Source organism: Littorina saxatilis, linkage group LG9, assembly GCF_037325665.1.
Source record: "Littorina saxatilis isolate snail1 linkage group LG9, US_GU_Lsax_2.0, whole genome shotgun sequence".
Lineage (NCBI taxonomy): Eukaryota > Metazoa > Mollusca > Gastropoda > Littorinimorpha > Littorinidae > Littorina > Littorina saxatilis.
This window is the reverse complement of record NC_090253.1, coordinates 39,811,139-39,823,616: the sequence shown is the minus strand read 5'-3', so window position 1 is coordinate 39,823,616 and position 12,478 is coordinate 39,811,139. Positions and strand designations below refer to the sequence as shown.

General features: G+C 48.8%; 1 protein-coding gene across 2 annotated transcripts in view; it reads left to right on the top strand.

Moving 5' to 3' along the window:
* The window catches only part of LOC138976050 (pre-rRNA 2'-O-ribose RNA methyltransferase FTSJ3-like), a 35,793-nt gene extending 27,547 nt beyond the window's left edge, over positions 1-8,246 (top strand). For both annotated transcript variants that reach the window (XM_070348850.1, XM_070348848.1), the window contains 2 exons: positions 6,535-6,622; positions 8,073-8,246. In XM_070348850.1, coding sequence (XP_070204951.1) covers positions 6,535-6,622; positions 8,073-8,231 — 247 coding nt within the window. In that variant the 3' untranslated portion in view covers positions 8,232-8,246. The remainder of the gene's footprint in view (positions 1-6,534; positions 6,623-8,072) is intronic.
* Positions 8,247-12,478: the final 4,232 nt, after the last annotated feature.

Sequence of the window (12,478 nt, the reverse complement as noted above, 5' to 3'; positions counted from 1 at the left end):
CTTGTCTGCTCGCCTTGCCTACAGTTTGGTGAGCTCGTTCCCGTTTGTTGTTGGTTGTTTGCGCTGTTTCGTTACTGTACGTTGTCCGTTTTTTACGGACTTGTGTGTCAGTGACTTGCGTGTTTCGCCATTTTGTTGTGTGAGTTAGTTAGCTAACTCGTGTGACTTTGCTAGTAGCTCTGCGTGCCCTCTTTCTGTTTGGGCAAGTGTAGCTTTAGTATTTTGTTGACGCGTAAGCGTGTGTGTTTACTGTGTTTTCAGTCGTTTTGACTTACGTTTCAGTAAATCTTTTTACTTTGCCACGTGTTGTTGACGTTTGTGTCAGTGTCTTGCGTGTCGCCATTTTGTTGTGTGAGTTAGTTTTCTAGCTCGTGTGACTTTGTTTGTAGCTCTCCGTGCCTCTGCTTGTGGGGCAAGTTTAGCTATAGTATTTTGTTAACGCATTAGTGCGTGTGTTTACTGAATTTTCCAGTCGTTTAGACTTATGTTTCAGTAAATTTTTTTTTTCGCGTTGCCACGTGTTGTTGTCAACATGTCTGATTCAGACAAGCGCCGTGGCAAGTCGGACCCCAAGGGGAAAATTAAGGCTAAGTCTTCCTCTTCCAAAGCAACGTTACTTGTTACAGACCAAGAGCGTAACACTTTGTTGGCTGTACCAATTTCGGCGCCTAGCGCTGTTACTACTTCTGCTTCTTTTGCGGCGCCTAGCGCTACTGTTACTTCTGCACCTGTCTCTACATCGGAGACTTCGTCTTCTTTGTTAGCACCTGGACAAGGTGCGTTGGTTTCCTCTCTGTTAAAGTCACTGGTTCCAGAAATCCGCAGCTTGGTGCAGGCAGAATTTCAGCGTTCCGTCGCCAGCAGTTCGGCGTTTCCGGCATCTGGCAGTGACGTCCGGGCATTGGCTTCCGTGTCTTTGTCCTCCACTTCCGGCTTGGAGCAGCGTCCTCCCTCTTCAGCGTCGGTTGGTAAGCAGAGCTGGTCCGATAGCCCTCGTGAGGCGCCTGGACGTTCTCCTTCGGGGGACAGCTCTTTCGCATCGGGTCACGACCGATACCTTGCTGATCTTTCATTTCCGGCGATAACCTACGAGGCCCCGGACTTGTTCGAACAGCGGCGGCAGTCGGTTTCGACTGCCGCATTTCCGGCACTTGCCGGAAGTGATGATCCGTCCGCTCCGGCACGCTACGGCGGTCGCGGCAGGATGGAGTATTCACTGACTTCCGGTCCTTCCGGATCGCGAAGTCAACCAGTGCAGTCTTCACTTCCGCTTTTTGCGGTTCCGTTGACTACACTTCCGGTTTCGGCCGGAAACGCTTCTTCCTCTTCTGGTGGTTCCTTCCGGATACCAGATAGTGGATTACAGCGTGCGCCTTCCGGCTTTCAAGCGCCTAGGCTTGAGCAGGCATCACTCCACTCAGTCGGGGGAGTGACGTCAGCTCATCCAGCTCCGGTTTTTGCGGATGGTCGTCCTGCTTACCCTTTACCTTCACAGGGTTTTGGGCGGCAGGATGACGTTAGTGCTCAGGCTTTTCCGGTTTCCGGTTTGCCAGGGCATGCTTCTGCTTCCGGAACTGGTGACTTCGGTCATGGTTCCACGTGTGACTATTCTGATGCTCCATCAGTGGTCAGCGAGGAGTCGCGGGGCGTGTTTCCGTCGAAGCTCAAGTCTGTTCTTGACGTCGCGGCGGAAGTAACGTCTCGTTATTTTCCTGAAGGGGTGGTGGCTGCGGACTCTTCCGCATCATTCGTTCCTTCTGCCATGGCGGACTTCCGGCCGGCACAGGAGGATGTTTCTTCCTTCCGGTTCGCCGAGTCTCCGTCAGTGGCTTACCAACTTTCGCATTCACTGGTTCGTCCAGCACATGCGGGGAGTGGTATTCGGCCAGTGCCTGTTCCGTTACTGCTTCCTTTTGGTCCAGTTCCGGAATCAGCTCAGCAGTGGGTGGCTTCAGCTGCCCAAGCCTCTTCCTTCGTGCCTACGGCCAATAGGAAGCTTGGCATGCCCAATCAGAGCCAGAATTGGCTGGCGTCTTTTGCACTCCCTAGGGCTACCCTTCCGGTTTCCCGGGAATTGCTGCCTCTTCTGACTAAACCGATCAAGCGTGATTCGGTTTTGCCGGTTTCCGAGGCTTCCCTCCTCTCTGCTGAGGAGGTTGGACGTCGGCAGATCGAACTGTCCTCCATTGCGGAGACTCTCGTTCGGGCTCTGTCTCGGGCATTGACCGATTCGCTAGTTCCTTTCACTCTCAGTGAAGAACAGAATGCGGACGATGTCTCTGCGCTTTTGACCGCATTGGCCAAGGTCAATGAGGAACAATTGCGTCTTTCCTCCCTGCAGTACACCCAAGCGGTACTCTGCAGGAGGGATCTCTTCCTCTCGCAGTCCCAATTCACGGAGCTGGCTACTAGGGAGACCTTGAGAGTCTCCCCGGTCTCAGAGGAGTCTCTCTTCTGTCCGCTGGCACTGGATGCCAGACAGAAGGAGATTCAGTCAAACAAGGACAGTCAGTTCCTTGACTACACTCTGAAGGGGGTGAAACAGTCTCAGCCTTCTAAACAGAAGCAGGCTCAGACATCGTCTAACCCCAAGCCAGCTCAGAAGCGGCAGGCTTCGCCGGCCGCTCGTGGTGGGAAGAAGAGGACGGCATCGGGGAGGGGGCGTGGCGGCTCTGGAAGTAAGCCACACCCCCAATGAAGCGCTCCCGATCTCACCTCCCTCCCGCCCTCCACCTTGGTGATGGCGGGAGGCCCCTCCCGGGCACTTTCTCGTTGGATGTCGGTAGTAGACAGCCAATGGATTGTGGGAGTGGTGAGTTCGGGCTTCCGTCTACTCTGGCGGGAGGAAAAGGCGCCTCTTACCCGAGTGCCTCCGCGGTTCAAGCCCCCCTTCTCGCAGGAAGCACGTTCCGTCTTGCAGTCGGAAATTGCCTCCCTGGAGCAGAAGGGCGCGGTGGAGAGAGTTCGGGTCCACAGCTCCCTGGGATTTTACGGGCGTCTGGTCGCTGTTCCCAAAGCATCAGGAGGATGGCGTCCCGTGTTGGATTTATCTCTCCTCAATACTTTCTTGAGGGAGATAAAATTCAAGATGGAGACGCCAGCCTCTGTCCGAGACTCTCTCCGCCCAGGAGACTGGGTGACCTCGATCGATCTCACGGACGCATACTTTCACATTCTTATGCATCCGACCGACCAGAAATGGCTTCATTTCCGGTGGGGAGATCAGATCTACCAGTTTCGCGCACTCCCTTTCGGGCTGTCTCTCGCACTGTGGATTTTTACCATGGTGGTGAGACAGGTCTGTGCACTGGTGAGGTCCCAGGGTATCCGTCTGCGGGCTTATCTGGACGACTGGCTCATCATGAACCAGTCCCAGAGCGGCTGTTCGCAGGATACCCTGACGGTTCTTCGAGAATCCAACTGGTTGGGGTTCTCGATCAACCGGGTAAAGTCGGAGCTGACCCCGTCACAGACATTCACTTATCTGGGGATGTCTTTCGACACGGTCGCTTGGACTGTCCAGCCTTCTCAGAGAAGGGTGGACAAGCTCCAAGCTCAGATTCGCTCCACTTTACCTCTCCTGATGGCTTCCATCCGCTCGCTCGCCTCCATCTTGGGGCAGATGGAGTCTATGGCTCTTCTGGTTTCACTGGGCCGGGTCCACAAATGTCCGCTTCAGTTCGCGCTGAAGCCGTTTGTGGACTCTCCTCTGGTGGACTGGGACGCCCTCATCCCTTTGCAGGGATGGTTCCAGTCTGCGACCCTTCCGTGGTTGCACACGGAGTGGGTCTGCAGAGGTGTTCCGATCGTCGTGCCCCTCCCCGACCTGGACCTCTTTACAGATGCGTCCAGGGAGGGTTGGGGGGCACATACAGATCTTCAGACTCCTCCCTTTCCGTTACTCAGCCGAGTAATCCGGAAAGCGGAGATGGAGGAGCCGGCCCTTCTTCTTCTGGTCGCTCCTCTGTGGCCGTCGCAGGTCTGGTTTCCAGATCTTCTTCGGCTTGCCCAAGGGCCCCCCATTCCTCTCGCACTCGTGCGAGGGGAACTAGTGCAGCCCCGAACAGGCATTCCACACGAGGAGCCCAGTCTTCTGAAGCTTCACGTGTGGAAGTTGTTCGGGACTCGCTGAAGCGCTCTGGGGCGTCGTCTTTGACTCTGGACTTGGTGGCTCGCTCGCATAGAGCGTCCACCTCTTCAGTTTATGCTTCCCACTGGAAGGCATGGACTGCCTGGTGTTCAGCTAGAGGGGTGAGTTCGGTGGCTCCGCGCTCTATTCAGGTCGCTAACCACCTCTCTTTCATGTCTTCACAGGGCGCCTCAGTCTCCTCGTTGAGGGTCCGGCGCTCCGCTATCTCGGCGACTCTTCAGCAGATTGGTCGTTCTGTTCGAGTCGGGGGCGTTATAGCTGCAGTCATTAAAGGGGCTGCTCTTAAGGAAGCTAAAGCTCGTTTGCCCGCTCCCAAGTGGGACTTGTTTTTAATCCTGGAATTCCTTCGTTCTGCGGATTTTGAGCCTTTAAGCGAGGCCAGTCTGTTCAATGTCACTCGCAAAGCGCTGTTTCTCCTTTTGTTGGCTACGGCCCGACGGGGTAGCGAGGTCCACGCCCTGTCGGGTCAGCCTGGAGATATCTCCTTTGAGCCGGACGGTTCCGCATCTTTGCGTTTCCGGCCTGATTTCCTGGCCAAGAATCAGTCTCCGGGGCAGGCCTCTCCGCTGGTTAGAGTTAAGGCTCTGACCAGCGCGTTGGCCCCGGGTGACCCCGATTCGGTCAATTGCCCTGTGAGGGCACTTCGTCTGTACTTAGCCCGGACTCAGCCGATTCGGTCTAGTTCTCAGAAGTTGTTGTTTATCTCTCTCCTTACTAGGCGCGAGAAAGATTTGTCGAAGGTAACGTTGGCCCGGTGGGTGTCCTCGCTCATCAAGCAGGCTTATGAGTGGAGGCGCACAAAGAGGGGGGGGGGTTATGCCCTCCTTGCCACTTGACTCGGCCCGAGCCCATGAGACGAGGGCGTGGGCATCCTCTCTGGCAGTTCTGCGCTCCAGACGTCTAGAGGAGGTGCTGACAACTGCGTATTGGCGTTCCGAAGATGTTTTCATAAACTTTTATCTTCGGGACGTCACAGCTCTTCGACAGGATGGCTCCAGAGGCCTTCCAGCGCTCATAGCAGCAGGCCAGTTCCTGTCCAGAACTTGATGGTGAGTTTTGATTCATTTCTAGCCCACCGCCTTGTTGATGTTATCTGCTAATGTGATTCGGAGTAAGAATATGATATTAAATGGAAAATTTCCTAAATAAATTATCATTTAATTAATATACTTACCCGAATCACATACTGTATTCCCTCCCACCTGCCCCGCTTATGGTTTTAAGATTTTTTAAAGCCGTATGATAATAGGCACGTGTTCCTAGAGGAAGTGACGTGGCATACACCCGTATGGGAGGTAACTCCCGGTGTACTGGCCCATTACCAAAGCTACTTTCACTTTCGTTTTGGTGATGGGGTTGCTTCCCTTTAAATTCTTTAGCCGGGTAAGCGTTTTTCAGTGATAAGCATCTCAGGTGACTCAATGCTAATGTGATTCGGGTAAGTATATTAATTAAATGATAATTTATTTAGGAAATTTTCCATTTTCGTGTTTCTATAACCCACCGAACTCTGACATGGATTACAGGATCTTTTTCGTGCGCACTTGGTCTTGTGCTTGCGTGTACACACGGGGGTGTTCGGACACCGAGGAGAGTCTGCACACAAAGTTGACTTTGAGAAATAAATCTCTCGCCAAACGTGGGGACGAACTCACGCTGACAGCGGCCAACTGGATACAAATCCAGCGCGCTACCGACTGAGCTACATCCCCGCCCACTCCCCCCTCACTAGTGGCTGGCCTATAATGTTACGTGGGAAAGTTTGACTCACTAAAAGCAGGAGTATTCACTCTTTCAAAACCAGTACAAACCCCACAATTATTTCTGCACATCAGCTATTCTGTGAAGACGTTCCTATTGTTTTCTTGTTAAAAAGTTGTGGTGAAGGTGACAATGGTAATGATGATGATGACATGGATGAAAATAGTGACTAATTATGGCTAAAACAATGATAATGATGGTGACGATAACAATGATAGCAATGACTTTGATGACAAGTTACATTCACTCATTATAGCAACAAAAACGATGTTAACGATGATGATGAAAAAAACAAGGTTTGCATTCAACAGTAAAGGCAGCTCTCTCTCTCTCTCTCTCTCTCTCTCTCTCTCTCTCTCTCTCTCTCTCTCTCCCCCCTCCCTCCCCCCCCCTCCCTCCCTCCTCTCCCTCTCTCTCTCTCTCTCTCTCTCTCTCTCTCTCTCTCTCTCTCTCTCTCTCTCTCTCTCTCTCTCTCTCTCTCTCTCTCTCTCTCTCTCTCTCTCTCTCTCTCTCTCTGTGTATCTGATTGTCCTTTGTGTGTGTGTTGTGTGTGTTTATTTTCTGGCATGTATGTTGGCTCGCTTTCTTGCATGTTTTAGTTAATTGGTTGTTTGTTGTTTCAGGAACATGAGAGGGGAGGGTGAGGATTTGCCCGACTGGTTTTCCAGGGACGAGAAGAAACACTGTCACAGACAGATGCCTGTTACCAAGGTAACTAAACGTTCTTGTTTCCCTTCCTGTCAGCCTTTTTACAGTGCTGTTGTTCTTATGCTCTTGGGCGTGGGTTGACCATAGAATTGAATTGAATTGAACTTTATTTAACAAGGATTAAGATTTAAGGCTACGCCTTTTCTTACAAACTGTCCTTGGGACGCATAGACACACAATTATATAGTTAAAAAATTAAAAATTAAAAAGTTAAAAAGTTAACCAACAAAAGGAGGTCGGAAAACGTGATAATAAAGATGACGATGATGATGATGATGATAATGATGATGATGATGATGATGATGATGATGATGAAGATGAAGATGAGGCATGAAGAGCATACATAGGTGCTTGATGAGCACCAGCATAGAAGCTGACAATTTGTTATGCTTTTTACAACAGTTTGAAGAAAACCACCCATCTGGATGAAAGAAAGGAAGGGGGAAAAAAAAGAAAGAAAGAACAAGAGAAAAGAGGAAAAAGCTAAGGAGATAAAATGATAATGTACATTTTGATCTTCTCTTTGCCTTGAATGTGCTTGGTTTTTCAAAAGTGGATTGAGTTTAAAACAGAACAAAAGAACAAAGCTAAATCCTGTATGACCTTTTGGGCCTCAAAGGACAATAAAGTTAAGAATCAACCCTTCTCCTTCCTCGTCCACTTCTACCCTTTTTTAAATTTTTTTAAATTTTTTTTTTTAAACTTTTGTTCTTTTTCTTGCCCTCCTCTTTCTAACTGAAGGCTCAACTTTATCGTTTTCTTGCCCTGTTATTTGTTATTCTTCTTCATCCTATTATGCTTGAATGGATCAAAGCAGTTCTTTGGGTCATCAATGATCATTGTGTGTGTGTGTGTGTGTGTGTGTGTGTGTGTGTTCTCCTTTGCAACTGAACCACAGCACGTGTATCTGAAACTCAGCTGGTTCAAGAAAGTTTTCTTTTTTCTCCTTTCTTTAAATTCTGTGCATTGTGAACTTAGCTCTTCAAGGTTTGCAAATGAAGTACCTGTATATATATTTAGCACAGGCAGGATGAATTGTTGAAAGTTTTTTTTTCCATTAGCTGCATCCAAGGTTCAACAGACAGAGAGAACATGTGGTGTATATTTAATGCAAAATTGTTCAATGTTTACACTAATGCTTCGATTTTTCATGTAAGATCCAGAAGAAAATGCAGAAAAGCTGTTTCTGCTGAAATACAACAGAAAAATGTAAAAGATAAACATGAAGCTTACTTTAAACAAAAAATTCCTATTGTGATTTAGAAAAAAACTGTCCATAAAAGCTTTCAGGGTTTTTACCATTAGTTCCTTGCAGCAAATGTTTTGATGGAGCTTCTAACTGCACCTATGTAGGGAATGAAACGGTTGGCGTTGTAAGCCAGCATGATTTTAAACGGGACCGTTATACTGCAGAAAGTGTGCTAACGTTGTGCTGTTTGTGTGTTGTTGACAGGAGGAAGTCAATGAGTACATGATGAAACAGCGAGCCATCGATGCCAGACCCATCAAGAAACTTGCTGAAGCCAAAGCCAGGAAGAAGAAGAAGGTGAGTTTGTGGGCTGTTTGTGTGCATGTGCGTTTTTGTTGGACAACAATGGAACACCTCTTTTAAGGCCTCCACACATCTGAGAAATTGAGGGCTTAAAAAGGAGGGAGTCTGAAAATGGGGGTACATTTGCTGAGGTTATGAACAGAAAGTCTGAGAAATTGAGGGCTTAAAAAGGAGGGAGTCTGAAAATGGGGGTACATTTGCTGAGGTTATGAACAGAAAGTAAAAAAAACAAACAAGCAAGGTCTTAAACATGGGCTGTTTGTGTGCATGTGTGTTTTTGTTGGTTACACTGAAACCCCCCTTTTAAGACCTACTCCAAACGTCTGAGAAATTGAGGTCTTAACTAGGAGGGAAACTGAAAAGGAGAGTAAATTTACAGAGGCTATGAACCATCAGTTTAAAAAAAAGCAAGGTCTTAAAAAGGGGGTGGTCTTAAATTGTGGGGTCTTAAATGGGGGGTTCCACTGTACTCTGTTTGTTTGTCAAGACAATCTCTCTCTGTCTTGTAAAGTGTCACAGTTGAATTAAGGAGTTTACATATGCTATGAGGATGTCTTCTGATTGAACACTTCAGCACAGTTGGACAGCCTGCATGTGCTTTGTTTTTTGAATGGTTACAGCTTTTATTTCTCAAATTAAAAGTAATTTTGAGGAAAATGCGAGGAGAAGATTTATGTGCTGTGGAACCCCCCATATACGACCTTCAAAAATCATAGAAAATAAGGTCTTCAAAGAGAGGGAGTCTTAAAATGGAGGTCAATTTGCAGAGGCTATGATTCATAAACAGGACTGGGTGGCCGAGTGGTAACGCACTTGCGCTCCCGCTCGGAAGCGAGAGGTTGCGAGTTCGACCCTGGGTCAGGGCGTTAGCAATTTTCTACCCCCTTTCCTACCCTACGCTGCCCTACACGCCACCAGGCGTGAAAGGCAAAACCTACCTTTCCTACCCTAGGTGGTGGGTTCAAGTGCTAGTCTTTCGGATGAGACGAAAAACCGAGGTCCCTTCGTGTACACTACATTGGGGTGTGCACGTTAAAGATCCCACGATTGACAAAAGAGTCTTTCCTGGCAAAATTGTATAGGCATAGATAAAAATGTCCACCAAAATACCCGTGTGACCTGGAATAATAGGCCGTGAAAAGTAGGATATTCTCCGAAATGGCTGCGATCTGCTGGCCGATGTGAATGCGTGATGTATTGTGTAAAAAAATTCCATCTCACACGGCATAAATAAATCCCTGCGCCTTGAATATGTGCGCGATATAAATTGCATAAAATTAAAATAAAAAAATAAATCCCTGCGCTTAGAACTGTACCCACGGAATACGCGCGATATAAGCCTCATATTGATTGAAACAGAACATCTGATAAAGTAAGGTCTTAAAAAGGAGGAAGTCTTAAATTGGGGGGGGGGGGGGGGCCTTAAAAGGGGGGTTCCACTGTATTGTGGGAGTACATTTGCTGAGGTTATATGCTGACAGTTTGGCTACATCGGGGGAAAAACATGCACAGTTGATGAAATAGTGCAGTCACTTGTAACAATCATAAAAACTAATTCAGGATAAATATCTCCCTTTCATCAGTGAGCAGTCAGGCTATTGATCCATGGCTGCTTTGAAGCAAAAGAGACATCATGGTGGCATGTATAATGGCCTGTGTATCATCTGTGATGGTTAAGGGCAGAATATACCTGCGCAGTTTCAGCGGCACAGACGACGCGCTGCATATTATTGATGCTGCGATAGGGATTATGACGAGAACCTGGCCTGTTTTCCTTTCGTGTAGCAGGCTGGGATAATCTGCAGTGCGTCATCTGTCCTGCTGAAGTTACATAGGTGAGCGCCAGGCCTTAGCAGGGAGCAGAATACATGCTGATGCAGGTTGTTTGGGACTCCGCTGTTGCAAACAATCACTAGCTCTAGGGCTAGACACACAACACAGTGCAGTGGAACCCCTCATTTCAGACTCCCTCATTTCAGACTCCCTCATTTCAGACTCCCTCTTGTCAGACTCCCTCTTGTCAGACTCCCTCTTTTCAGACTCCCTCATTTCAGACTCCCTCATTTCAGACTCCCTCTTTTCAGACTCCCTCTTTTCAGACTCCCTCTTTTCAGACTCCCTCATTTCAGACTCCCTCATTTCAGACTCCCTCTCTTTTGAGATCCTGTTTTCTCAACTTTTCCGTTCATAACCTACCCCCCGCGGGTTAGGGGGAGTCCCATATTGGTTGGGACGAGAAAGAATTTACCCGATGCTCCCCAGCATGTCGTAAGAGGCGACTAACGGATTCTGTTTCTCCTTTTACCCTTGTTAAGTGTTTCTTGTATAGAATATAGTCAATTTTTGTAAAGATTTTAGTCAAGCAGTATGTAAGAAATGTTAAGTCCTTTGTACTGGAAACTTGCATTAAATTACATATTCCTACTCCGAATCACATGTAGCATTGACACAATCGGAGATGCTAGGTTCTGTACAGGCTAACCGTCTAAGGGAAGCAACCCCAACCACAAAAGTGTAAACGTAGCCATGGTAATGCCCATACACCCGGGGAGTTACCTCCCCTCGTGCATGCCACGTCACCACTGCTACTGAACACGTGGTTCCTATCATTCGACCTTACAGCTTTCGAGGGAGCAGGTTGTTGTATTTTTTGGGCTCCCCTGTGGCTGCGCTGTTGGTGTTGTTTTGACACCCACCGGCCACGTTACCGTCTATCTTGCCTCCTGCTTCGTAGTTGGTGAGCTCTTTCCATTTTGGTCATTATTTTGACAGGAAATTTGTGGTAGTTGCTGATTTTCGTCCGTGTTTGGACCTGTGATATTTCAGTGACTACTGTTGGCCGCCATTTTTGTTGTCAGCATGAGTTGACAGATTTTTGTGGCTAGGCCATGTATTTTGGAGGTAAACGTAATTTTACCTTCTTACTTGCTTTCTGCTTTGTTTAGCTGGTAAGCTTGTTCCTTCTTGTCTTTAGTTTGACAGGAATTTACCTATAGTTGCTGACTTTTTTGTCCGTTTGGACTCCTAAATGCGTTTCAGTAACTTATCTTGTGGCCGCCACGTTCGGTTGCTCAGCTTTCCTGACAGCTTATTTATGTGGCTAGGCCTATGTTATGGTGAGGTTCTCCTTACTTTACCTGCGTTTTTGCCTTCTGCTTTGTTAGTTGGTAAGCCATTTCATATTTCGTCATTTCTTTGACAGGAATTTTTGTTATTGCTTAATTTTCGTCCGTTTTGGACTTCTAAATTTTGTCCAGTAACTTATCGCTTGGCCGCCATTTTGTGTATCAGCGTCGCTGACAGTGGTTTACTTGGCTAGGCTTTAGCAGGTATCTACCAGTCCGTAGGACTTGTCGTGGTTTCGGATTTAACATGTTTTTTATGTTTTGTTCGTTACTCTTTCTGCCTCGAACAAACACTTTGTGGGGCAGTCATATACTGTTGTACGTCCTGTTTCTTCTCCTCGCCTTCTCTGCCGTTAGCAGATCAGGTGTTGCAGGTGTCTGCGTTATCTTTGTGAAGAAATTGTCGCGTGCCAAGCCTGCGTCTTCCGTTGGTCCCGCTGTCTGTGGGCGACGTCACCTTGTTGGCTTCTTTGACGCTTCCGGCCGAGACGTTGTCTAGGGCGGATGTTTTGCTTCTTCGTCTTCTACCGCTGTGGTTGGCGATTCAAGTAAGTCGAGCTGGTCCACAGGCCCTCGTGAGGCCGTCGGACAGTCCCTGCTGGGACACAGCTCTTTTCGGCGGGTTCACGACCCGCAAACCCCTGTTCAGTCGCACCCTGGCTTCACTGAAGACCATTGTGTGGCTGAGCAATGGCGGCAGTTGGTTCCGGCTACTTCTCCGACGTACGCACCCGCTGGGGTCGTTTCCGGAGTTGTCTAGCCGTTTCCGACTGCTGCGCTTCCGGCACTCGCCGGAAGCATAGGTCCCCCGATGTACGCACCCGCTGTGGTCGTTTCCGGGGTTGACCAGGTCCCCCGATGTGCGCACCCGCTGTGGTCGTTTCCGGGGTTGACCGGACGTTGCCCCCCGGGCATTCGTCCTCTGTTCAGTCGCACCCTGGCTTCCTCGAAGACCATTGTGTGGCGGAGCAGTGGCGGTAGCCGTTTCCGGCGCTGCGCTTCCGGCACTCGCTGGAAGCATAGGTCCTCTGACGTACGCACCCGCTGTGGTCGTTTCCGGGGTTGACCGGACGTTGCCCCCCGGGCATTCGTCCTCTGTTCAGTCACACCCTGGCTTCCTCGAAGACCATTGTGTGGCGGAGCAATGGCGGTAGCTGTTTCTGGCGCTGCGCTTCCGGCACT